At 35.9% G+C, this 27,996-nt stretch overlaps 1 protein-coding gene and 1 long non-coding RNA gene across 4 annotated transcripts in view; one reads left to right on the forward strand and one right to left on the reverse strand.

The window, feature by feature from the left end:
• On the forward strand, nt 1-22,475 carry LOC138705884 (uncharacterized). The gene is made up of 2 exons (XR_011333845.1): nt 1-74; nt 22,332-22,475. It is a non-coding gene; the product is annotated as an uncharacterized lncRNA (long non-coding RNA).
• LOC138705882 (F-box only protein 21-like) overlaps nt 21,097-27,996 on the reverse strand; it is a 26,349-nt gene continuing 19,449 nt past the window's right edge. For 2 of the 3 annotated variants that reach the window (XM_069834612.1, XM_069834609.1), the window contains one exon: nt 21,097-21,687. In XM_069834612.1, coding sequence (XP_069690713.1) covers nt 21,631-21,687 — 57 coding nt within the window. In that variant the 3' untranslated portion in view covers nt 21,097-21,630. Of the gene's footprint in view, nt 27,470-27,996 lie in introns of all 3 variants that reach the window. The other variant, XM_069834611.1, reaches the window with a different exon arrangement.

A 27,996-nucleotide genomic window follows, 5' to 3' on the forward strand; every position in this document is an offset into this window, starting at 1 on the left:
GTTCGCAGCAGTTGCGACGCTCGGCTTGCTGTCCTGACAGTCGGATGAATTACAACTGCTGGGACGGACAGTTGGTAAGATGCCAGCATCGAGAATCCCGTATTTGTGTCTTAATTTTCTTGCTAGATTAGTCACGTTAATTAGAGCTTTCACCCACTCTGATGTGAATATTAGATTCAACACTCGATGTCAAAAAAAGCAATTTCCAAAATTGAAACAGATCCAAGAATGTGTCACACATTGCAGCAATTAGCAGACGGTACGTATCCGAAGGAACTTGTTTTTAATCTAACCTCGATATGGGCAATACACGCCATTCAGCGCACTTGCAAGCCATATGGACCAGATGGTTCTAAAATTGCTCCTGCCACTGACAACGTTACTGATGACGACTGCAGCCATACATGAATCGCATTAAGGTAAACAAAATGCAGTCGTTTTAGTGTAATTTTTTTCTCAGTATGTACGGTTGAGCCGGTGGCCAATATGAAAAGATGCAATCTTTGTTAGGAGAAGGAGGCTAGAGAGGTTCTCGCTTTCTCGTGTCATGGTTAAGTTGGCAGGGCACGTACACGTTTCTCGTACAACTGTCAGTAGCTGTGATACTATCACGACCTCAAGATGTTGTACCTGTACCTATTACCCCATTCTGATGTACAAAATATAATTGGCTGGAGAAAATATTTGGTTTTAAAGGTTTAAATTAAGTTAGTATAAACGTACACAATTCTAAGAATTACATAATTACCTACTCAATGAATACCTAATTAATTGATTATCTACGTCGAAGATACGAGTTCGCATACTGACGAGATAATGAGTACAACTTGGAAATCTTGAAATCTATTATGGAGAAAGACATTAAAGAACGTTTACCTTCGATATTAGCATTCCTTTTGATATTACGGAGTATTCCAGCAATTTCCAATGGTCTCAATATTACTGCCTAGAAAGGAAATGTACGGCCTCATCAACCAATGAAACGTATTCTCGGAGATACAGTGAGAACTTCATCTATAAAATAATATCTGATACGCTTTCAGGTCAGTACGTCTAAACGTACGAGGTCTAAAGTACATAATGTCTAATCAGCAATTACGTCTAATGAAAAATAAGTCTACAATTTATCCATGTACATTAGGAAAAGGTCTCATGCCAAAATGTCTTAATTTTGAAATAAGTCTAATCACAAATAATGTCCACTGACGCATGGTCTAATGTCGAAATATCTAATTGGAAACAATGTCTAAAATCGTTTAATTGGAAAAGGTTTCATGCCAAAATATCTAATTTTGAATTAGGTCTAATCACAATGTCTAATTAAGTATGATCTAATGCTGTAGTAGCAATGTCCATTAATTTCATGGTACAATAAGGGCAATGGTTAAGTAGTTTGGACTTTTTCCATTGATAATTAAAAAAAAATTGTAGCACAACGTTTTGAAGAGTAAATCTCTCTTCCTCGTCAGGTGAAAACCTACTGTGGGGATAGTTACAAACAGCTAGCCTGTTTGACTGATCAAACATTTTAGGAGTCGACATCTGTTGCATATTTTTTACCTTTCATAGCTTAGACAACATTTGAAGTTAGGCGTAGAAGTAATGGACATGATTGTAGGTTAGACATAGTTGTATCGAATTTCATTTTACATTAGGAATATTGGTATTAGACCCACTTTCTTAGACCTTCTGTCATTAGACCTAAGGAATTAGACAATAACTTTGAAAGTCAGACATAGTCGTAATGGATTTAATTTTACATTAGACTTATTAGACCTGCTTTCTTAGATCTTCTGTCGTTAGACTTAGGAATTAGACATTACTGTATTAGACATTAAATCTTTAGACGTACTGACCGCTAATCGTCTGATACAAATAAAGAGGAAGATATGAAATAGTAATAAATGTACACATGTGCCTTTATTCATTGACAGCTACCAGCAACAGCCTATAGTGTCTATAACGCAATAATTAAGAATGCTTTTGTTAGTTATAAACATAATATCGAAATATTAATTTCAATCTGCTCTAGTCTGACACATTTATTCACAATTCTTCATAGACTCTCGTTACACCAATTAATACAACAGCTGTTTTAAGAAAACTTAAAATTAACTGCATCATGTTATTACAAATTATTTTCCTCTTCAAAGTTTAAAAAAACTCTGTATTTATATATTGACGCAATGACCACCATAGTTTTGAAAAATTCGTGAAGTTGTCTACCTGCATTTCCTAGTCTACTCTTGTTTACGTAAAACTACACTATATAGGTTAGACCTATACGTCTGGAAAAAAATAAACATTCATCTGAAAGGAACATACAGTAGTTATAACACACATTAAATACATTTACGTGCTTAGTAGGCATATTATTGTTTCTACTAGTGTTCTGCCTGCGAGGAAAAGAACAAGAAGTGAACCATTGTGGCCGATTTACAGTCAATCATCATTTTGTATTATTATTAAGGTGATCGTGATCGTCATCATCATCATCATCATCATCGTCAAAAACAAAACATGGGTCCCATTGTCCGTTCCGCTGCTCTCAATATATTCTCCCTATCAAATTTGATTCCTCCTTCTGAGACGAGGTTCACCCATATTTATTTGTCCTCTTGGTCTCTAATTCATAGATATTTTTGCTATGCACGTTTCGGACATTCTGTTAATGTGCTATGTTAATTTTTTCCTTTGATCTATTTCGTCGATCAAGTTAAAGATTCCTAGCTCATTATATTCATTCTAGTTGAGCCTGCCCTAGTGCTGCTTATGATTAGGTTTTTCTCCGGAGCGGTTGTTTGTGCGCTTTCAATCGGAGACCTCCGGTTACCTCCGACTGATGCCGCGCAGGTTGTATAAGTGCTGTGGCGCAGACATACATTTTCCGCTGAGCATTCTTTTAATCGGATCAGATAGTGGTTGAAGTCCGCTGACATCCGGGTATCTTTTAAGTGTGTAATTTTTTGTTTATTTTCTCTTTTTTATTTACCTCTCTCTCTCTCTCTCTCTCTCTCTTTCTTCGGCTCTTCTTTTTTTCTTGTTTTGCTTGAAGTACTATGTTAGCTGACAGTTTTTTTTCTAATTTTGAAATTCATAATATATGTGGAAAGGCGTATTAGTTTTATGTCATTGATCAAATTAATAACATTAAAATTAACTGAAAACTAACACAGAAGTAAAGCTTTTCAGTAGCTAATCTAAACATTTATAATTTTCCTGGAAACACTCGTTTATTCACAAACAGTTTTTGTCAATTATTATTCTAATCGGTTTAGTTTAACGTAAAATATATTAAGGGAGTTTCAGAATGGAACAAAAGAAACGTGTGGTATCAATAGGTTAAGGTTTACTGTCCAAAATAGTTTATTAAGACTCTTCACCAGACAGGATTGTGATCATTGTGTTAAAGGGTGTCAGTATTTGAACTATCTCTTCTAAAACGCGTCACTCTCCCTCTGTAATAAAAAATACAAGCGGATATGAACTTAAGGATAATTATAATTATATTATTACCACACGTTTCTTTAGTTTCAGAATGAAACTCAATATTTTAATCTAATAACTCAAGTTGTCTTTTAAACATTCAATATAAGTTATATATGATTTTTATTGCCTCGAAAGTTACGTTTTATAGAAATTTCAAGACTTTTTTTTTTCTATACTGTGGACCTTTGGAACAATAGCACTAAAGCAGCTAAAAAAATTGTATCAAATGTTTTGCGTAATTTTAAAACTACGAAAACGATGATATCACTAATTAACCGTCAATGTGGATCTGAATGGTAATAATTTATTTTTGACAGCAAGTACGAGTACCACAACCGCGGCTCTTAATGTTAGCCTAAACACTCACATACAGTACCTACATTTTAAAATTTATACCTACTCAGAGAATCTATCTAACCTGGTCCACGCCATAGAGATTTCCAAATACGGACCTGTTAGCGTCCTAGGAGCGTTTGGCTTTTTTGGCAACACAATCACTAACTCATATTTCATTTCAAGTAAGCGGCTTATCACTGAAGTTTAGAGTTTCATCTCGTAACAATATGCTGGATCAATCTTAAAGGGTCCTTTTTTGCTGAAATTCTTCTGCTTTTCAGTTTTTCATTCGCAATGTTACTCTGTCTGCACACAAAACCATGAAAATATTTATTAGAAGTTTTATATATAAATCAAAGTAAACACGCTTTTTAAAAGAGTTCAAATGTGTTTTGAACAGTTAAATTTACTTACTTACTTTCTTCAAGTTCGCGATTGTGCGATCGCTTCAAATGGTCTAACAAATTCGAAGTACCACCACCCTTAGAGTAAATTCGCCCACAAAGTTCACGGCGTGCGACTTTATTATTATCAACTAAATTAAAGAATTTCCATGCGACGGATATACGATTTCGTGCCATTTTATTCCACTCACAACTATCCTCAATCCGTACGCGCCGGTCGTCCTTGAGCTCTACGTCCTCCAACTTCCCTTCGCTACGAACCACCGCATCCCTCCGTATGTCCCCTGTTCCACCTACGATAGTATCGGAGATCACCGATGGAGAACTTTATTCGTAATCTCCGATTCCTCGGTGGTAGTAATCACACCGATGAGCAGCATTAGCCTGCCCTGTGAATTTAACCTTCGCCATACCGGGAATCAAACTTATACATGGAATACGTTACCAAAAGAAAAACATAACATTATGTTTCTATTGTATTACATTCAAACAAATCTGTTTTAATACATATAATTACATAATATTAGTTTGCATATTAAGTTGCTAATTGAAAGAATTTAAACATTTTAAAATTTGAATTTTAGTGTTTTTTATCAGAGTAATTATTTCAAAATCATAAAAGAGGTTATGATATCCTAAACTGACACAAATCAGTTTAAATACATAAAATAAAATGAAACACAAGGATGCACACGGAATGGAACAATACTGTTTTCATGAAAAATAAAATCCGATAAATTCTAATATTACTGGTACAGTTATACCAACATAATAAATAAACATAGCAGCATAAATAAGCTAATACAAAAAGTGTTATAATATTATAATTATATTACTCGTATATTATATTATATTAGGTTAGTCATACGGAACACCAAGGGGTGCTGCACCCCATCAGCTGTTGTAGTTCTATATTGATGTTAAATACGGTATTTAATTTTTTTAGTTGGTTATTTAACGACACTGTATCAACTACTAGGTTATTTAGCGTTGATGAGATTAATGATAGCGAGATGGTATTTGGAGAGACGAGGCCAAGGATTCGCCGTAGATTACCTGGCATTCACCTTACGGTTGGGGAAAACCTCGGAAAAAACCCAACCAGGTAATCAGCCCAAGCGGGGATCGAACCCGCGTCCGAGCGCAACTTCAGACTGTCAGGCGAGCGCCTTAACTGACTGAGCCACGCCGGTGGCTTATTTAAATTTTATGAACAAATGCACCATAGTTATATCGTGTTATAAACAAAAAAGGAAGAAAGAAGGAAGGGAGAAAGAAAGAATAAAGAAAGAAAAAGTAGGCAGGAAGAAAGAAAAAAGAAAGGAAGAAAGGAAGGAAAAAGAAACAAAGAAAGAAGAAAAGAAAAAACAAAAAATAAAAAGGAAGAAAAAAAGGAAGGAAGAAAGAACGGAAGGAAGGAAAAGAGAAAAAGGCAGAAAAAAGAAAGTAAGGAAGAAAGAAAGAAGAAAGAAAGAAAGAAAGGAAGGAAGGAAGAAAAAGAAGAATAAAAGAAAAAAGAAAAGAAGAAGAAAGAAATATGTAGTTAACAATCGCTGTAACGACTAGGAGTATCGAATTTGCTCACTTAATTTATCCGTAAGAGTGCCGGTAAACATTTATTTATGTTTTCGACTTAGTCTTGGGTAGTATTAAGATAATGAAGCAGTGGCCAGATGAGTTCGTAAGTTTTAAATTAGGTTACAATGAAACAATGACTTTCATTAGCGATATTGTTAACTAAGCGAACACGTCTCTGTGACGTAACATTTTTGCGAAGCGAGGTATGAAACCTCTGTGGAAGTCGCGGAGTGTTTGCAACGAAAACATCATTGTTAAGGGCGAACTTAATGTACTTTATCTTTCACTTTATGATTAATCGAAGCATAAATACATTATTTTTATTCTGCAGACTCGATTTAAATACTATTTTCAGTATCCCCGAAGCTGAAAAAGTTGGTTTTGTCTCCTGTCTTCCTGCACAAGTACAGACTTTCTTCTAATCAATCAGACGACTTTTATCTTCATTCAATATTTTCAATGGCTGATGTGGATAATAGTGAGATGTAGTGAGAGATACAGATGTTTTCATCTGGCGGAGAATAAAGTCGCCTGTAAGATGCAACTTGCAATGACTGGTAAGTGGCTCACAGCTTTTCTATCCCATAACCTGCTCCTAAAATAAATTATTTATATGTTTCTTGCTCGAAAATTGTCTTTCAAAGATTGAAGCGTTGGGCCGAATAATGATCTATGTTACAATCTGCTAACTGTGCAGAAGGATTAGGAGGAACAAAAATCATTCGTCCATTTAGTGTTCTGCCCAAGGGCAGGTCTTTCATTGCAAACCCAGCTTTCTCCAAGCTTTCCTATTTTCTGCCTTCCTTTTCGTTTCCTCATATGATCCATATATCTTAATGTCGTCTATGATTTGATATCTTCTTCTACCACGAACTCTTCTACCGTTCACCAATTCTTCCAGTGCATCCTTCAGTAAGCAGTATCTTCTCTGCCAGTAATACAACCAATTCTTTTTCCTCTTCTTGATCAGTTTCAGTATCATTCTTTCTTCACCCACTCTTTCCAACACAGTTTCATTTTTTATTCTCTCTGTCCACTTCACACGCTCCATTTTTCTCCATATCCACATTTCAAATGCTTCTATTCGCTTCTTTTCACTTCGCCGTAATGTCCATGTTTCTGCCCCATACAATGCCTTACTCCATACAAAGCACTTCACTAGTCTCTTCCTCAGTTATTTTTCCAGAGGTCCGCAGAAGATGCTCCCTTTTCTATTAAAAGCTTCCTTGGTCATAGCTATTCTCCTTTTGACTTCCTGGCAGCAGCTCATGTTACTGCTTATATCGTAATTCCGCTCATAAATTATTCCATCAATATGTTCTGTACACCCAGCGAAGTATCCGATTGTACGTTATTGAAAGTCATATTAAACATAATAGAAGTTTGTAACATTTTAACTCCACAGAAATGCTACTGGGGAATACAGATAATAAACGGTTTTATACAATCAGAATATTATGAAATATACAAAATTAATGAAAAGGTTAAATTATGAACAAAATGATTATGACATTTATTTTTAAATGCTATATATTAATATTAATTTACATCATGTAATTTATTGAAGTTACACTCAATGTCATATTATGAATAAACATACAATATTGATCTATGTGCTATTATTAGAAAATAACTGAAGTATTGAGATGTAGGGACACCATTAAATTAGTGAAAGTTGTAACAATAACAAATGAATAAAGAAAATTGAATACTACAGTTGAGAAATTGTTGGGGGATGGAATTTGAACCTCTGTCCCGAATATTCAGTATCCATCCAAACAGATGGCTTATTTGTTAAGTATAAATTTGATTAATAATGAAGGCAATAACAATCACAGTTTTTAAATGCTGACTTTAAGAGAGTAATACATTTTAAACAGCTCCTTTCTGACATCAATAGCAAGCTGTAAGCACATCTCCTTACAAGAATTTCCACAAATCTGTTCCTGAAACGAAGTACCGTGATAAAATTCCAAGATAAACTATAGTGGCCAAACACAACATAGACCAACTAACACTAGGTAAAGTGTAAATTAAAATATAACTAATAAAATACTGCAAAAATAAGAGACAGGAACTTACATTATATTACATTAGGGGATCTTTCGCACTAACTTGAGACTTCGTCTTCCTTGCTGTACATATACTCAAGACCACTATCTCTCAGTGACTTTCGTGACACATCTTTCCACTTATTAATATTAATTTGTCTGGATCGTTTTTTTATTTATTTAGCCGGTCAATATTTACCGTATAAATCGTCACTGTTTTGCAGTCGTCCATTTTACGTAATAGATCAACCGAAACTTGATCAAAGAGTTCAAATACCCAATATTCGTAAAGAGAACAAACTCACGTGCAATAACTCCCGATACGATGTAAACAACTGGATACGCTAGTGACATAGACCGTTGTTCCAAGAATGAAATTGATGGTTGGAACTCGTGTAGAAATGCCTCTGGTACAAATATTGAAAAACAATTTTTGTGACCGTTGTGTAAGATTATACAGAGCATTATTCCATTAAAATTCGATTTTGGAGAATTGTAACATAGACCGTTATTCGACCAAACGCTTCGATTATAAATTTGACCAAGTTAAGAATCGTATGAAAGAAAAGGACTGTTAATTGTAGAATAATAATTGGTGTTTGATGGCATTTTTTAAAGACGCAGAATAAAAAAAATACACGAGTATTAAAAAGAATGATCTCATTTCAAACTCTTTCGCATATTTGGATATCTAAATACAAGTGCGCGCTTTGCTCCAGATTTTAAAATTTCTATTCAAGTTTCACTTTAGATCTTTGTAGTCCCTCTATATGTGCACCAGGAGTCACCTATACACATTATCCTATTCGTTTCCTACTACACGCAATGTTTCTCTTGTTATATCTTCAATCGCAGCCATGATTGGATTATTCAGTTCCTGAAGTGATGCCACATAATGTCTTTGACACAGCTTCACATTAAGAAATCGCGTGATGGTATGTCCGGGAAGCTGGATGGCCAGAAGTACGACAAATCGTACATGACAAGATCAATGATATCGCCGCGTCGTATCCAACGATGTTGGGGAAATTCATTTCACGGACCTATAGATGGCAATGGGGCGGGTTATTATCATCTTGTTCGAAAATGTAATTGGAAGCACCCAGTTTTACAGCATGTCACATACAAGAGTCCAGTTACTGTCCTCCCTGCAAATTCCAATACACAAAATGCTTTCTGCTGCGGAGTAGTCTTTTCGTTTTTTTGTAGAAGTTTCTAACAAAAATGACGTAAGAAACTAGTGACTTTATCTATCTCCTGATACAAACGTGATATTTTTCAATATTCACGTATAGTCATCCTTTTTATATAAAACGTTTATGCGCTTGACATTCGAGAAATATGGTCATATTTTCTGTTAATACGGTGACGTCTCGAAGTTCGCTACATCACTCAAGCGACAAGAGCTGCGCTGTTCCGCTCAGACTAAGAATATGACGTGTAGTAAATGTAAACACATCTAATTCTCAAGTACTTAACTGTGGTATTAATTTCCAAATGAATTCAATTGTCTCTAATGACATATTATTATTTATTACTATTTTAAAGCCACCGACGTAGGTCAGTCGGCTGAGCTGATCCGGAGTTTAACTCGGGCTGATTCCCGCTTGAGCTGAATGATGTAATTAACGACCAGACTCCGCCTTGTTAAATTGAAATGCAGGGAGTATAAAGAGAGAAATTACAATAAATATCAAAATTTTGTTTTAAGTTCCAAACATCTTTACAATCCTAACCATGCTCACAATAACAATCACGAACAGCGTAAACGATTCACGCAATTATAGATATTCATTTCAATTACATAAACTGTAGCACACATTTTTTTATCCACGATTCGTGATTAACTGATACGGAAGAAAATTACTTTCAATATGCCGTTTGTATACAGGGAATTGTGTTCGTAAACTGTATTTACGGGTATATCAGTTCTAAGAATTTTGCTGTAATAAAAATAGTGCTTCATCTTAAGCCTGACGAAAGAAACAGTAGGCCTAAAAAACAAATTTGCTCAAAATTGTCCTTTAATGTTCCAAACAATAAACGCTTGAAATACTATAATGTGAGCCACATACTCAAAAATATTTTTATGCTCGACCATGCCGAAACGTAGTAATTATACACCTGGTAGCAGACCTTTAATGCATGTCATTAAAGTACCCTACTCATTAAAGGTCAGGTCTTTCAGCCAATGACGACTCAGGTTACAACTGTTCAGCCAATGACAGGTCAGCTTTCTACCGTTATAAAACCGCAAGTATCGAAAGAGAATTAGCGAAAAGTCACGGAGGCTGGAAATCCAATACTGTCGCAGAAGGTTATGTTCTGTTACTATAATAATTAGCGTTAATTGTAAATAATATTCAAATAAATTCAATTTGTCATCTCGTTTTTCAATGTCTAATTTAATTTCAATGTTATCTCTGTAGGTTCTTACGGCCTAGCAAGGTCAATGTGGATATCTGTTCCTCGGAAAAAATCAATACTTTCGCGTCTGCGCACATCTCACAACATACGGAACATTGCTGAAGGTCAGATACAATTAAAATTAATAATATCAAGTTAGAAATATGGTCGAGCATAAAAAGTCGTATGAAACTCGCCTATAATGGTAATTAAGAAGCTCGTATGAAAATTATGAAACTCGCTTGCGCTCGTTTCATAAATATCCATACTCACTTCTTAATTACCTTCATTATAGGCTCGTTGCATAATATACTATTATGCTCGACCATGCCGAAATGTAGTAATTATACACCTGGTAGTAGCCCTTTAATGCACCTCATTAAAGTACACCTATTCATTATAATTCAGTTGTTCAGCCAATGAAAATCACCATTGCACCATTATAAAACCGCAAGTATCGATTATTCTCGGATATGCAATCGAAAGACAATTAGCGAAAAGTCACGGAGGCTGGAAATCCAATACTGTCGCAGAAGGTTATGTTTTGTTACTATAATAATTAGCGTTAATTGTAATTAATATTCAAATAAATTCAATTTGTCATCTCGTTTTTCAATTCTAAATCAATTTCCAGGTTATATCAAGACTAATGTTCATGTTATTCTATAGATTATATCAAGGTCAATGACTTCGTGCCTCGGAAAAATCAAAACTTTCGCGTCTGCGCACATCTCACAATTCAGGTCAGTTCCGCTCCTCACTTACATAACCATAACATGAATACTTATGAATAATTTCAAGTTAGAAATCTGGTCGAGCATAAAAAGTCGTATGAAACTCGCTTGCGCTCGTTTCATAAACAAACATACTCGCGTCTTAATTACTACCATTATAGGCTCGTTGCATAATGTACTAATGAGCTACTTTATACAAAAATTCTCGGCTAATCTCTGTTCTCACATCACACATCTGCACGCACTACTTCGAAACAGAGTAAATCACATTTTCGTTGCAACTGTATATGAAGCAACTTCTTTCGGCTATATTCTTTGCGAGATAATTGTATACTTAAGGACAGAAAGAGGTTTGGAAGTATGAGACAGTAGAGTGTTATTCGAAGCTACTGAAAGCATGAACATATAACTGCTCCTTCAAAATATCACGAGATCCTAAACAATCATGGCACATGCCTTGTTCTCTCGAAGGACTGGCATGTTTATGACCTCAAATCTATTGCTAATAAAAATGGCAAAAAAAGAAACTGTCTTTTAAAATGGCAGATGCAAAAATACTCATATATAAGAAAACCAATAAGGTACGGTAACGTATCAATTATCAATTTTACTCTGCAACTCGCACCTACGTTACCTATAGCAGCAACACTGATAATCCGTGAGGATATGTGGCAACAGAGGGAACAAATTTACAATCAGGGCACGCAATCTATTTCCGTTTCCGGCGACGTAAGATGGAACATTTTCCTTTCACCTTCCATGCATGGTGATGCTAACTTGAGACTTTCAGCGAGCTATTTGCATTTGTTCCGTTGGAAAACATAATTAGAATTAACAACAGACACAAGAACAAATACCTCGCTGCGAAAGGCTTATTCCGGACTCGAGAATCAAATTAAATCTCTAGCAGCGCAAAAGTGAAGTTGATAATTGAATTACACAAATGAGACATTTCTCTTCCATTGTATTATAAATGTTAATTAAATTATAAAAAAAATTAAAGCTACATAAAGACTGCAGTCTACGTCAATAATGAAATTCCATGCCACTACCGATAAGACAACTTTCGATGGGACAAATTGAATGTGGTCAACAAGAGTATTGCCAAGAGTCATTGTAGCCTAAGCGAAGGAAAATTCCGAGTTTATTTCTTATTTCACGTTTTTGATGAGGTTACTTAACGACCTGTATAATTACTACGTTATTTAGCGTTGACGGAATTTGTGATAGCGAGATGAGGCCGAGAATTTGCTAGGTATTACCTGACATTCGACTCACAGTTATGAAAAACCACGAAAAAAAACCAACAAATAAACAGATCAAGCGCGAGTCGAACTCTCGCCCAAGTGCGCCATGGGATCAACAGGCAAGCACGCCTGAGTTATTTGACTTCCAACTAAATAATTTGTAGCTTGAACATGATCATTTGCTCTCTGATTTGCTTCTTTTCTTTCTCTATTTTTAACAACCCGAAAATGAGACATTCAGATAAGGCGAAAAACTGCAAGAAGCAGGTTTTATATATAGACTGTCAGCAACTTCCGCATGGCACATTCAGGATCCATCAATAAGCAATTTGATGATGGGGATATATTCGGATTTATATTGTGAAAGGGGACGGCGAACCCTAGCACTACGTCCATCTCAGATAACTACTGTACTATATTATGCTGACCCCTGCTAGGCGCAATTCCAGTCTACATCAGCAGACTATGTATAAGATTCGCTCAGTGTCCAAGTTTCGAAACAGTTAATCTTGTTCTCTCTAGGCCAGCCTTACGTGGGGGGAAATGGAAAAACCCCGAGAAAAACTCCAACTGCGACCTTGTCTGCCTTAAGTGTTACTTTGGATTTTTCAATGAAAATCCCAAACTTAACCGGGACTCGAACCCGGATCACCTGCGTGATACGGTTATTCGGATACTGAGAAAAAATTGCGGCAAACTTAAAACTAACGATAAAGCCACAGCGAGGAGCATTTATTATATTTTTGTGCTAAACATATGTACACCAAGACTAGGCTACTATCACCTACAACCCATGTTCAAAAATGCCCCCCCCCTACGTTGGCACAAGCCTTTTCCCGGTTTGCGAGCCTTCCGTCCACTACCTTTTGTCCAAATTTGTTTCGTTCACGTTCTCTTGTCCACAACCAATTGTTCCATACAATTTACGTTCATCCATATGTTTTGTCCACACCTTTTATGTCCATAACTTTTCGTCCATCTCAGAATACGTATTTGTGTTTCCCATCTACAATTGCAACGCCGGAAACATGGTTATGGAATATGTGTACAAAGCAGTCTTGAGTGGAAAACAGAAGATTAACAATGCCATCTAAGGTTGGCATAGTAAATTAAAAAATTCATGGTTGTTCATCATCCCAGCATTTGGAAGTTTTTGGAAGTCTTGCTGAATGAACAGGAATCAAATGAGCAGGTGATTACTCAACTGTTGGGAGGACACACGCGAGTCTGTGCACCATTAAGTCAGACATGTGTCAATAATCATGAACGTATCAGGGAAATGGTTACATGGTATGAAGACTACAAGAACGACAGGTGGATGGAAACATATGAGAGGAATTTCAAAGATTAAAAATTAACCCTGCTGAAGTCTTCAGGAAGAAGAAAATGATAACTAATCATGTTTATAACATAAACAGTATGTACATTCAACAACACATTTAAATTTAAATAAATTACTTTTTCACCAAATGAATTATGTTTCATGTCATCTATTTCTTTTTTTGCCATAGTGGACGAAAACATAATGGACAAAGCATGAAAATGGACTAATGGATGAATCATGAAATGGACAGATGTATCAGTGGATAAAACAAAAAAGTAGACGAAACGTTGTGGACCAAAGGCCCTATAACATTTATCCCAGCGAGAAACACTTTGCAACCTGGATCAATAAATTGAGGATCTGATGCTAGAGCTATGGCCCATGTCCTCGACGATATTTACTGGATTTCGATGCATGCCTGGCATTAATAACTCAGTTGAGTCACTGCAGACCACTCCTTAACTCCCCACTCCACCTTTCCCGGCTAAGACAATAATGGTTCGGTGCAGTACGAGCAGGCAGGAAAGTCCATGACGGGTTGTATCAAGCGGGCATCACAGCTTTTACGAACTTTTGGCTCTCACTGGTAACCTAAAATCCATTACTAATGCACAGAACTTTACTGCAAGTTTGTTTATAAGGTGGTGTAAGCAAAAAGGACATGGACGGAGGTTTCTCTGTCCCTTTCATTTCTCCTTTTATGCCCAGGGCTGGGACACACCAACTTTTCTAGGTACAGTCTTCATAAAAATAAATCCAAGGGATTCAAATTCGGAAATTTTGACAGCCAAGTACACTTGTCTTCTAGATCTGAAGTAATGTGAGCTGCTCCACTGAGTTGAAACAATATGTTACCCAATATCACCAGGAAAAGTGTCTTCCAGCTAAATAAAGAGAGCATTTTGAAGTGACTTCGTGTAAGTTGGTCTATTGAAGACACTTGGAAACAGATACATTCCTACCAATTTCATACAGAGGATACCAATCCACACAATGAGTTCAATAGAACCTGGTATCATCTTGTGTGGATCTTCATGGTCCAACACAATTCCTGTGGGAACTGAATATGCTCTGGCGAATTAAAATTGCTTCATCTGTTCAAAGGATGCTCTCTAGCACACATGAGTTACATAACAGCGAAATCAGCAAATCGAAATGTCAATGATTATCTTCTGGAAGTAAGTGATAAGAGAGCAGCATAGTGATACGTGTACATATTATCATGGAGAATGAACAGCACAAAGCTCTAATGGATTCCTAAGCATCAAACAATGATTCGTAAACTTGGAGTTGATTTCATCTGCAGAACCAACTTTTCATCCTGCAGTGGTCTGCATCTTACAAATAATCGGCCACTATCAATGGAAGGAAGAGAGAGGATGATGCCTAAACTAAGAGGTATTTGTGAACGCATCCTTGTAAGAGGTCTTTGGGCTATGGATAAGAAACTAAGTGGGCTCCAAGATTCGCCTCATTCTGTATGTCAGTGTTTCACTGCAGGAGAAAGTTCGAAAGGAGGAGGAGACGCAGAGCAATATCAGAGGCGAAATTTTAACAGCAGCAGGTTTAGGCCATCTGAAGATGTTAGCCGCTAAGTAACTCATGAGCACAGCACTAGTCCAAGAAATCGAACCCAGGACTGAGTGAGTGAATACCTCAGTGAGTTTGGAGTTGAACCGCATTGTTAGAAACAAGTGAAAGCTAGAACTCCATGTCTGGAAAGTGAACGCTTCAAATTTGGAATGCCTGAACCTCTCATTACATTTGCGCCATCATAAGTCTGCGAAAGCACGTAATGTTTCAGTATTATGCTTAGCTCTCTGTTGGATTCCCATTCACGATATATCTAAAAAGGTCACCTTTTGACATGTATTGGTAACATCATTGGTTTCATGTCCAATGATGGACAGAAAATCTGCTTCACGAATTTCCCTTACTAGGTATTTCCCTTCTGAGACATACTTTAAGCACAATTTAGAGAATTTAGTTTTGTATTGTTTGTGCAGTGGCCTTCCCTAGATGAATACTTAAGAAATGGTCTAATTCTACATTGAAATTTACTAGCCCTCTAGGCAAAGCGAATTACTGATAATTAAGTTTCGTTCTTCTTTTTGGCATGCTTCATATAATCTTATACAATTTATGATGATATTTAAGATATACCTATTGTTCTTACCTTCTTATTATGCATATAAACTGATTTTCTGTATTTGCTGTGTTGCAATATTCAGTTTTCCAAACAATGATAGAATTAAGGCATTTCTAATGTGTGCCTTCGAGGTTTCGTGCTTTTTAATCTTGTATGTCAGATGATTTATCTGTCACACCTACTTTGGTTCATTTTCCTCCCCATCAAACAACAAGCATGAAAAACACCGAATTGTTCTTTTCACAGCTACAGATCTAATTACATTTATCATAAATCAGTGAATTGAACTTACAAGTGTACTGCCTGTTAGTTTTACTTTTTACAGTCTGCTGTTGTATGTTTTGAGTTGAAGTGGCTCATCCTAATGTTTTAATTTTCAACTTCCCTTCCACTGAATAAAAACTAACAGTGAATTAAATACTAACTACAGGTTTAACAACAAACTGGACAATGAATTCATATTGAAAATGCATTAATTGAGTCACTGTTGAGTTTAAATACATAACATTGACAAGTGGACAGCTTCAAATATAGAGATGAGCAATGGGCTGTCCCTGGACCGAGTTCCTCTTGGCCTTGCATTACGTGGCTAGTGTAAGTTGCATCATATCATGCAGGCTTGTACCATCCGTTGCTCTTACTTTGTGGGCTAAGGAAAGCACACTACATATTTAAAAGGGGTAGCTTATCGATATAGAGCTGTAAATTCAATAACACATAAACCGTTTCCTTTACAGTAACTTAAAGTGAATGAAAGGTATTTAGGCCTACATTAAAATATATGCTAAATTATTATTAGAACGAAATACTGTATTCACAAATAAAAAAAGTGTCTACATAAAAATTGAGTTTCAAGTTGTCTTAATTATAATTAATGTTGTTAATGTTCTGTATTCCCTTTTTAAGCAATGTAAAATATGCAGTTGTAAGTTAAAAAGCAACATTATTATTGCATATAAAATGCATCTTTAGTGAACATTTGTAAAGGAATAGAAGACAGAGCTGGAGTGATACTGATGTGAAGGACAATAATAAAAGATGACTATAATGATGTGGAGAAATATTAACTACTACGAATAGCAACTTACTTAACCACAATTTTTCGTTACAGATACGTCAATTCCACAATTTTTACAGCTAACCAAACACAGTCAACGGATTTGTGTTTGAGAAAATTTTTCCTGTTATGCAATAGACCTACATGCACTTTCCGTCAGAAAAGATGAAAGTATGTAAAGAAGTATATTCCAGCATTTGAAAGCTACAGCACAAAGAATAAACTCGGATTTCAAGCTACAATTAATCTTCAAAATCAGTGCAATAAATGCGCTCAAATTTCGTCGCAAAATAGTATGATAAAGGGATGTCTATTTCTTGTTTGTTAAAACATTTGGCGTCACCCAGTAAATCATGGACTTTGAGAACATTTCCTAAATGATATCATTTGCATTGGCTTTCTTTGCCTTCTGATCCTTCCTCTTGTTTCATTGGAAGATGTAGAAGATAATTTAGACCAAATAGCAGACAGTTTTGAAGATGACGTCCAAGATCTTTTTGCATACACTGAGACAATATATGCAAGAGACCGTCTAGCAAGAGGCAGAAAAGGGCTACCTCCAAGATTTTCGCCTGCACTTTGGAATGTCTATGGCCAAGAGACAAATAGAGTGCAGAGTACTAATAAATTATGTGGAAGGGTGGCACTTCCGTTTTCAAAAATCATTAGAACACATCATTCAAACATTGGGATGTTTTGGAACACATTGAAAAAGATCGTTTGATAATACAAATGGCGATTCTACAGTTATCTACAGAACACTTAAACATCAGATTCCTTGTTAAAAAGGTAGTCTGCATCCTGAAGCAACGTTAACTAGAACAAATTGCGGGTATTAAGAAGATTTATTTGAGAATCATAAGTTACAAAATTAAATGGTATTCGGTAGAACCACAAGGAGAAAGAGAACATTAATAACTATAGAAAATCTTTTGACGAAGAGAAGAATATATACTTAACATGGAATAATAATAAAATTATTATTATTATTATTACTATTATTTTCTATGATCGTGATATCATATGGACGAAAAAATCCTTGTGGACGAACAATATAGGTGAATGAAAAGGGAGTGGAGAAAGATATACTTACAATGGAGGAAAGATTAATGTAGACGTAAAATATGAGTAGACGGAAAGGTAATCGACGGAACTCATGTGGACGACACATCTGGAACCATGAATATATATTATTATCCAATTAATAATGAGAATGAATGGTAGTGCCAAAAAATTGCCATTTCATTTATTTGTTAACTCTGTATTGAAGAACTGATGTAATGTTGTATAAAAAAAAGAGTTTTTTTTTTTTTGTATATTTTACTTTTCATTCGAATATGAACAAGTTTAGTGTGGTAATATTGTTATTTTCAAAATAATAAGAGTAGTGGATAAGATTATTTACAGAAATATGTTATATTATGCATAAAGTAAAGGAATACTGTGTTGTAATGCATTATTTGCAGAAAGAATAGTTAATATTATATAAGTGAACTGTGAAAGGATCGCTGTGGTCTGCAGGCAGGCTTGCTTGGGCTCCACGGGCTAACAGTCTCGGGCTCAGTGGGTTAGAATTCGTTGCCTCGAGCTCGAACTCTGAAGTAAGAGTTCACGAGGACCGAGAGTAGGCTTGGTGGGCTGACTGCTGTATAGGTATTTGGCTGGAGGACCATGATCTGCCCATGCTCATCCCTATTCAAATACTTGGGATGTACTATAAGCAGTAACATGAGCTGCTGGCAGGAAGTCAAGAGGAGGACAGCAATGGCAAAGGAAGCTTTTAATAGAAAAAGGAGCATCTTCTGCAGACCTCTGGAAAAAGAACTAAGGAAAATACCAGTGAAGTGCTTTTGTGTAGAATGTGGCACTGTATGGGGCAGAAACATGGACATTGCGACGAAGTGAAGAGAAGCAATTTTTCGGATACACTGTAAATTCCAGAAATCTCACTTATCTGTGAAGAAAAAACAAATTATTATTAAAGACTCTTACCACTGTTATTCAAGTACTCTAAAAATTTATTAATTACACCTTAGAGCAATGGCCAACTCATTAATACACAAGTGAGGTGGAGGGGTAAGGCATCTCCTCTTGTTCATTCAACATTAAATAGTTTGGATATCCTCCCCTCCTACCATCCTCTTTACTGTGTATTGCGGGCTGCATTTTATGACTTAATCTTTGCTGACCACTTCTCTAAGTAGCAAGACCTACTTGAAGTAATCCGATATTTTGGTCTGAGTTTTATTTTTGCAACTTTTTTTGCTGCTATGTCCCTTCATCATTTCATTAGTAAAACATCTGCTGGTCATTCCTCCTCACTTTTCTTCACAAAACGTAAAGCAATCTAAATTGAGGGATTTTACCGTTTCTTATTCCCATCATAGTCTCAAGTTTTTCTTTAAATGTAATCATTACACGTTTCAGTTTAATAAAAAATATACCATACACTGTAATATTCGCGCAAAACACGCTTGCACACTGCTGGAATATCCTGATATAATGCTTCAAACTGCAGATAAAGAATCCACACTGTTACTTTACTAGTTTATGTTTGCTATGAGACAACTAATCCTACACAACTGAAGCAAGTGCAGGCATTTCATGGGTTTACAATAGTGCCTCTAAGGCATTGTCAGATGTCAATCACATAATGAGGAACCCTCTTTAAGAGTGAGAGAGGCAGGAAAGTGTTCCTTCTAAGTCTCATTAATGACTGGAAACCTTGTGGTTGTTGGGTTCTTTCTAAATCTTCCACTACATTACAATACAGTGAACTGAACAAGTAAAGAAATAAACAATCTATACAGGTACTGTACAGTAGTTTCCACAAACCTTCCCAAATTAAAGGAGGAGTACAGAATATATTGCATGCGGGTGGGGGAGGGGAGGAAAGGACGTTTCAGTTAACCTGGATTTCGGTTGCCATAAGTTCGAATAAACGGGATTTTACTGTATGTCTGAGGCTCACCCAGGAAGTAAGTTCCAATCGCGTCCAGAGATGACACGACTAGTTGGACAGGAATGTGCATGTATAGCAGTAGAGAGAGAGTATGTGAGAATAAGGTAGTGCAGTTTCAGTCTTGTGATGGCAGTAGTTATTGCACAGCGTTACGAGAAAATGGCTGCACTGATATTGTCTCCCGCCAACTGCGAGATTCGTGCAGTTATTCGATTTCTGCACGCTCAGAAGTAATCTCCAGCAGATGTCCACTGCCAATTGTGCAACGTGTATGGAAAGTATGCAGCAAGCAGTTTTGCAGAACCGGCGTTTCACAATTTCGAAACTCTCTGGTCAATTCCCCCAGATGTCTCGCTCACTACTGCACGAAATCGTCTTCCAGTGGCTTGGTTTTCGAAAAGTGTGTGCAAGATGGGTGCCAAACTAGCTGACAGATGGACACAAAACGAAATGTCTGGCTGCAGCATTGACATTCCTCCAGCGGTATGCAGAGAAAGGTGACGAGTTTCTCGATAATGTTGTCACAGGGAACAAAACATGGATGTCGCATATCGCACCAGAAACAAAACAACAATACATGCATTGGCAGCATAGTGGTTCTCCTATGAGGAGAAAATTCAAGCAGACAATCTCTGCCAAAAAATCATGTGCACTCTCTTCTGGGATCGACGTGTTGTCCTCATGTGCGAGTTTTTACCGAGAGGAGAGAGCATTAATGCTGAGTGATGTTGTCAGACATTGCGAAATCTGAGGAGGGCGATCCAGAACAAGAGACGTGGAATGCTGACAAGAGGCATTATGCTTTTGCACGACAATGCACGACCTCATACAGCCAACGCCAGTTTGGATGGGAGATCTTCGACCATCCACCCTACAACCCCAACCTTGCGCCAAGTGACTTTCATCTCTACCATCTCCTGAATTGATTTCTGGCAGGAAAATGTTTCCACAACGATGCTGAGGTACAGACGGCAGTGACTTCATGGCTCCAGACACAGGCATACAAACACTGGTGCACCAGTACGATAAATGCCTCAATAACAGTAGTGACTATGTTGAAAAGTAGCCAGTGAATCTCTGTAAATAGTGCAATAAATATTTCTTCCTTATTGATGTTTTTGTTTTCTTTATTGGCCATTGGAATTTACTTCCTGGATGAACCTCGTAATATATTGAAAACTATATTATATTATAATATATTATATGTTAGAATTCTCTCTCTCTTCTCAAAAGTTCCTCGTATTTTCCTTGAGTTACCACTGCCCCTTATTTGCATTCCGAAAACCTGGTAATTCTAGTGGGATGTAAGTAAGGGAAAGAATAAAAATTTTTTCATACTAATATATAATCAAATACATGTAACAAAGGAATAAAACAATCTTTATTTATTTAATTTGTAGGAAAACAGAATGTAAGATTGCACAAATTTTAAAAATTACCAAGCTCATTCGGAATGATATGGTGAATGTAATGGTACAGACAAATGGTAAAGTAGTGGATATCTGGAGGAAAGGCATAACTGTGTTTACAATCCAAAGACATTAATAGTTTATTCACTGCTAAATCCAACTCCGTAGGATGTTTCCATCATATCACTCCGAAAGAGCTGCATAGTGAATTCCCCAAATGATGCTACTGGAAATACTGATATGCATAGTACCAGAACACCACACAGTAAACTACTGGCATGCATATAGCAAATCTAGGTATATAGGCCTATTTATAATAAATTTTTTTTGTCTACTGACTAGGTCATTCTTTCGAATTTAATTTATGATGTGTCCAAGGCGAAAATAAACTTCTTCTGTACTACAAGTGATATAAGTTGTCTTCTGTTTTATAATCTTATTCTTCCTGACAATCGTTATATAATCTTATTCTTCCTGACAATCGTTATAAGTTATACAGACAGCTGTATGTAATGATCCACACGAGTATGCTTCCTCTCACCTGATGACAAAGATAGAACCAGTCTTCGAAATGTCGTGAAACTATATTTTATATTTTATCACTAGCAATGAAAAAAGTCCACTCCACTCCATCAGCAAATATTAATCCACCATTGTTCTCCCCGTCATTCAGATGAACATGTGAGGTAAAACTCAGAAGAGTAAGGGCTGCACTTCAGGCTGTGCAATAAATGCAAATACCGATAATGCTACAGCAAAAATTGCTATAATTTTTTAAGAAACAGACTTACAACGATAATATTATTATAGAACAAGAGTCCTGTAGCAGTAAGAGATCGGGAACACTGACTGAATTTGAACAGCAGCATTCCCGATTTCAAACCAAGCAGTGATTTTTTTTTCTTTTTAACAGAGTTAAATGCGTGCACTGCTGTGCCTATGGCTACAACAGTGCTAATGCACTGGTCTTCTCTCCAAGCAGCCCAGGTTCGATCCCCAGTCATTCTGAGTGGAAATTGTGATGGACAAAACAGACGCTGCAGAGAGTTTTTTTTTCGGGATACTCCCATTTCTCTCTTTCATTTCACCAACACTCTCCACTTCCTTCACATTTCATTGATCATCTGTAATAAAAATAAGCTGGAGCAATGTATCGGGATAGTATGGTTTCTGATTCTGATCTAGGTTCTATGGGCTTGGCGCTTCGGGATCGTCAGTAGCTGATGGGACCTTTCCTGCAAGGTACAGGATGGATGGCCCTCCTGTCAGCATCGGATTCATGAATGCCATAAACCATCTGTTGGACTCAAACCATCATCTCACATAGGACATACAATGGACCTAAACAGCCTAAGTGCAAGGATCAATCTTGGACCCAGCCCTCGTGAAATCAATCAATCAATCAATCAATCAATCAATCAATCAATCAATCAATCAATCAATCAATCAATCAATCAAATGTCTCCTGTCTGTCTATACCATGCCAACAATGTGCACAGGATGCCAACTCACCAGGTATACCAACAACAAATGCACACTACACATAAAAAGTGGCACTCTCTAATGGGCACATTTGTGACTAGACTGGCTGTCCAGCACCACAAATATTTTTATTGGTTATTGCAAGGATATATAACACGTCTGAGAATCATCCCTGTCTGTGAATTTTTTGAGTTACTTACGAAAGATCCTGTATGTATAAGGAAAATTCGTATAATTTGGACCGATATAAATTGTGATATTTTATTAAACATTTGAAAAAGGAAGTTTTGGTTTGCTAATTATTTCATCAACCTACCTTTTCTATCTACTGACGTTATTTTAAAGTTTAAAAATAATTCCTAAAAAACAGTTTTCGTTTTTCAACATACTAAAATGAAATGAAAGCATTGAATATATTTGCAATTTAATGATTTAAAAAGGAGAATGGTGGAAAGGAACTAAATAGAGGAACTAAAATGCTAATTTATATAATTTTTAAGATTGACATTCATGAAATCGTGGTTTGATTCACCAGATAAACTTTGTAATGTTTCAGCAGACCTCTTCTGTCAAATTCCACAAGACTTTAGTGATTGAGCAATGATTGATACATACCAGCAAGGACGAATTTCCACTTTCTCCATATTGCTGTCACTAAGTGTAGTTACTATAAAGGTGAAGGCAGTAGCATATTTAGGCCTACATAAAATAGGTATAGTATCCTCGTTTAATTAATACCCAGCCGCTGTCAAAATGGTCCCTTTCCATTGAAGAGATAAGAGATTGTTTATTGATTAGGCCTTATCAGATACCGCTCCAATCACAAGAAGGGGTAACATATGTCTATCAATGATGTGTTGACATTTTCAAATAACACGCCCATGTCAACTCCATGTGGGATATAAAACAACGTTGTCATATCTCAAAAGGTTAGCAATTTTAATTAAAAGTCATCTTACAGTTCAAAATTTATTTATTGAGGATGATGGTGGTAGAAATCAATGTATTGATGTTGGTATAAAAAATAACTGTAACTATGGACAATCTTTAAAATGAAAACGTGACAACACCACCTGATATTACAAATATTGATGCATATAAAAAAGATATATCCAACATAAAGCTTGCCTGTAAGGAACTAAATCACTGCAGTGACCATACCATTAGTTGCTAATGACGACAAGAATCATAATAAATCAAGTTCGGCAGTGTAACTTTTTTTTAATCTTCACTTTGCCATTATAGGAAGTACTGAGATGATGTAAAAAATACCTATGTCGAGATTTTTGTGAATATGCACGTTTTCAGCATCTCTGATATCAGAAAAATGGTTTGTCAGTGAACAGCAAATTCCCCTAAACTACTACTGCACAGACTTTGTTCATATTCAATATCTCTGAATCAATTTACCTGCAAAAATTCACGAGAAAAATATCATCATCATCCTTATCATGATGTATTAGTTCTTGAAGAACTATTATGGTCTGAACGAAACACTGGTGTTCTCAAGCCATATCTTCCTCGGCCGACCCAAAGATCTTTTGCCACGTGGGTGATATTACAGGATAGCTTTAAGAATCCGTGTTCTAGGCATTTTATTAAGATAGGCCTGGCAATTTTTCTGGTAATCTTGGATGTAGTTCAAGAATGGCGTCACTTTCAGATTTTCCAGTATATCTTAATTTCTTCTCTAACGAGAAATATAATTGTTAAGAAAAATTAACGAGTCACCGTTTGAAATAAAAAAAACATAATGGCATCCAAACTAAAAAAATTGTCACATGATTTTCTTTTTCATGATTTTTTATATTTCAGAAAATAAAGAAATGAGACGAATTACTTAGTAACATAGAAACACATTTGGCTATCAGAAATTAATCATTAAAAACCGAATAATTTCTACCTTTTAGTACAAATTTAAACGTCGAGATTACAAAGCACGCCATATATCGCAAAGAATAGGGAAGAGAAACTCACTGCCCAAGGATTTACCATTCCTTGTAAAGATATTTGTTACATATGAGTCATTCCACGTCAAATCGCACAAATTTTACACGTTCTATGGATTGAAAAAATAAATACGTGTTTTATTATTGTTGTCTATATCGATTATTGCAGTAGATATGTGTTATCGAAGATTCTGAAATAGTTCGCGCATCATTATTGTTAAACATGATTATCTCCACTAATAATCATCACAGAGATTTGCTCTTTGTCTCAATTTGAAGGTGACAGTACACACTTTATTCTTCGGATAATAATATAAAAATATAAGTTTGTTAATTTTGTTTTAAAAAATATTTAAATGTATAAAAATATGTTTTAATGGCAGAGACACTTTAAAATTACAGAAAAAAATCCTTAAATACCTTGAATTTATTTTAACCGCCCTTAAAAAAATCAGAACGCTACTCTGAACCGTTGAAGAATAATTAAATGACTCACCAAGCTGCGCGTCTTGAGTTTGCAGGCTGCATAAGTACTGTTGCAAGATGATGTGCAGGTGCAGCTCCGGATGAGAGTCATATGACCACTTTACACTGTTCCACAGTTAGAATATCACTCTTTTACGTAATTTACATAACACAGTACTGTATTTAAATATTGTTTTTGTAAAATATACACTTGTGAAAATAACTACAGTTTACACAACACTGGACTTTTAAAACTAATCATCTACAACCAATATCAATTCTATTTAATGTCCACCACTTTGCTCTCACTTTGAAGGGAATAGTTCTTTATCATGGCCTGAGATTTTGTCAGTGGAACAAAAGAATGAAGTTGTAAGGTACCTCGCACCACTTTTGCTTGTTTGTACCTTGAGCAGAAAATATTGCTATGTTTTTTGTTTTCACTAATGGTAAAAACGAATCCCAAACTCATCTTCATGGTGACATACGTTGGAAAAATTTGTTTTATTCTTGTATTGGGCACTCGATCCATCGGACATGTACACTATTTTGTTTAGAAATTCCAATTCCTGCTTCAAAAAATGTATTAATTTGGTCTGAAAGAGATGTACAGCACTGGTATCATGTTTTAAATGTTCTGAAATGGCAACAAAATTCTTACGTTTAATTTCATTATTCTCTTTGTAGTACACGACAAAAGGATGGATTGTGGCCTGATTATTGTTCCAGTGGATTCCCTGTACCGAATCTTGGACAACAAAAGCATAATTTTCTGAAAAATCACATATCACTATGCACTCTCCAGACACTAGTTTTTCTTTGTACTCTCTTAAAAACAAATTTTGCTGCTGGGCTATAAACATGTGAGACAATAAGTTTAATGGTTTGTCGGACAATTTAGCTAGGAAGTCCTCAACTGATGATAGCAGTGTTTCTAAATTTGTTCGATCCACTGTGACCCATTGTCTATAGGTAATTTCTTCTACAGACTGTTCATCAAAGAGTTGCCGTAAATACTGTGTTATTTTTTCAGTTTCCGGGCAAGTATCACATTTCTTTAAATAACAGTTGTATGATGGAGGATTGCAGATTATTTGTGACAGACAGTCTTTATAATTAGTGAGAACGGGTTCTGAATTTGCACTGAGACGAGAAATGTTAATTCCATCCAGCATTAATTTAACATTTTCATGATGAGCACAGACACAAACTGAGTGCGTTCCACTTGGTCCCCGGGAGTACACATTCCTTTGGTCTCAGTTCGCAAAATTTTGAAAACCCTATTTTGATGTCCGGATATTGCTCTTTGAAACACTGGTATGTTTCCTTAAGATTATATAGTATTAATCTTTTCTGTTTGTGAACTCTATTTCCATCTTCTTTAACTGAAACAAAATTGTTTTTACCAGCCATAACCCTGCTCACATCATCAGAATTATAAAACTGAATAACCTTCTCTACTATAAATGTTCGCAAACTTTTTCCGGATTTAGGATTAGGAGTAGCCAAAATCCCCTTTTCTGCTGCTACTTGTTTAGAAATTAGTATCATGTGAGTGGTGACATTAAAATGCTGTTGAATTTTACTGTAGGACCAACTTAAAAAAATTGTTAATATTTGTATTTTGAGATTTCTGTCGTCTGTTTCATGGAAGGAGTCTATCAGTTTCTGTATTATATCGGAATTATTTGAATTTTCAGCTAAAGTTGAGTCTTCTGTGATATGAAATATTTTATGTTTAAGTGTATCTGTAACTTTCTGCAGCATTTTTTGTTTTGGATATATATATTTTTTTAGATAATTTTCTCTTCTTTATTGGCGATTCTCCAATTGTCACTAAGCTCTCATTTAGTTTCTCTACGTCTACGATACTGACTGAACTACCAGAAGATGAGATAGGGGTATCACTCTTCACACTTTCTATTACCACGTTCACATCACTAGTACCAGGCACACACAATTCACTTACACTTTGTTTCTTAGGAAGTTTTGACATTTTAACACTGCAACTTTTACACACTTTCAGATCAGATGACAAGTTTACGTCTTGCATTTTCAGTTTCACAAGCATTGCAGAGGTCACACGCCTTAATATTTTACTTCTTTTTCTGTGATTACGCAGTTTGAACGGATTAAAACAGTAACTGTAACTTCGTTTTACCACGTCACTCATGATTGCAGCAACACAACACACTTCTGATCTTATAGAGTCTCAACTGGATCGTTTGTTGATACACAAACTGTTGGGGTTGCTGGAGGGCGCCTTGCAGGCTATTAATACTCTTTCACATCCCTTCAACATGCTCGCCTTACCAAGGTCCAAGATCAGATTCTTGTCACTCGATACAGTATGCGTAGCACCACTGGCGCACCGCGAACACATCTTCAAAAAATTATTTTTAAAGTTATTTCTTACTCGAAATCAATCTGAAACCAACCTAGTTCTATGTAAAATATAATAGATTGTACGTATATATTTTTACGTTTTTAAAGTAAGCTGTTATTATAAAAAAATATTAAGTTATGTTTAAAAAGTGACCCTCTAAAACAACCCCATTTGTATTTCAACTTATACCTAAAAAAAAAGTAATATAATAGTTCATTCCTTCCCATTTCAGATGGCACCAACACTCAACGTCTATGATGCATAGAATCTTAACAATGAACATTTTCATACTGCATTGTGCATGAATTTGTCATATAATTAAAAGAGTATAAATAGTAAAATATTAAAGTATGATCCCAGAAAAAATTACAGACCTCTTATTTTGATCTGCACAACATATTTTAGAAGATTTAAGCAAATACTAAATGGTCACGTTTCATATACAGGTGTTTGATTTGACATGCACACCACACAACACGATACCTACTTCGAAAGACTTAGGAATTATTGTTAGATAAATTAAAGGGAAACTGCTAAGTGTTGAAGGGACATTACGTGCTTTTAGAAC

The sequence above is a fragment of the Periplaneta americana genome, chromosome 9 (genome assembly GCF_040183065.1).
Source record: "Periplaneta americana isolate PAMFEO1 chromosome 9, P.americana_PAMFEO1_priV1, whole genome shotgun sequence".
Lineage (NCBI taxonomy): Eukaryota > Metazoa > Arthropoda > Insecta > Blattodea > Blattidae > Periplaneta > Periplaneta americana.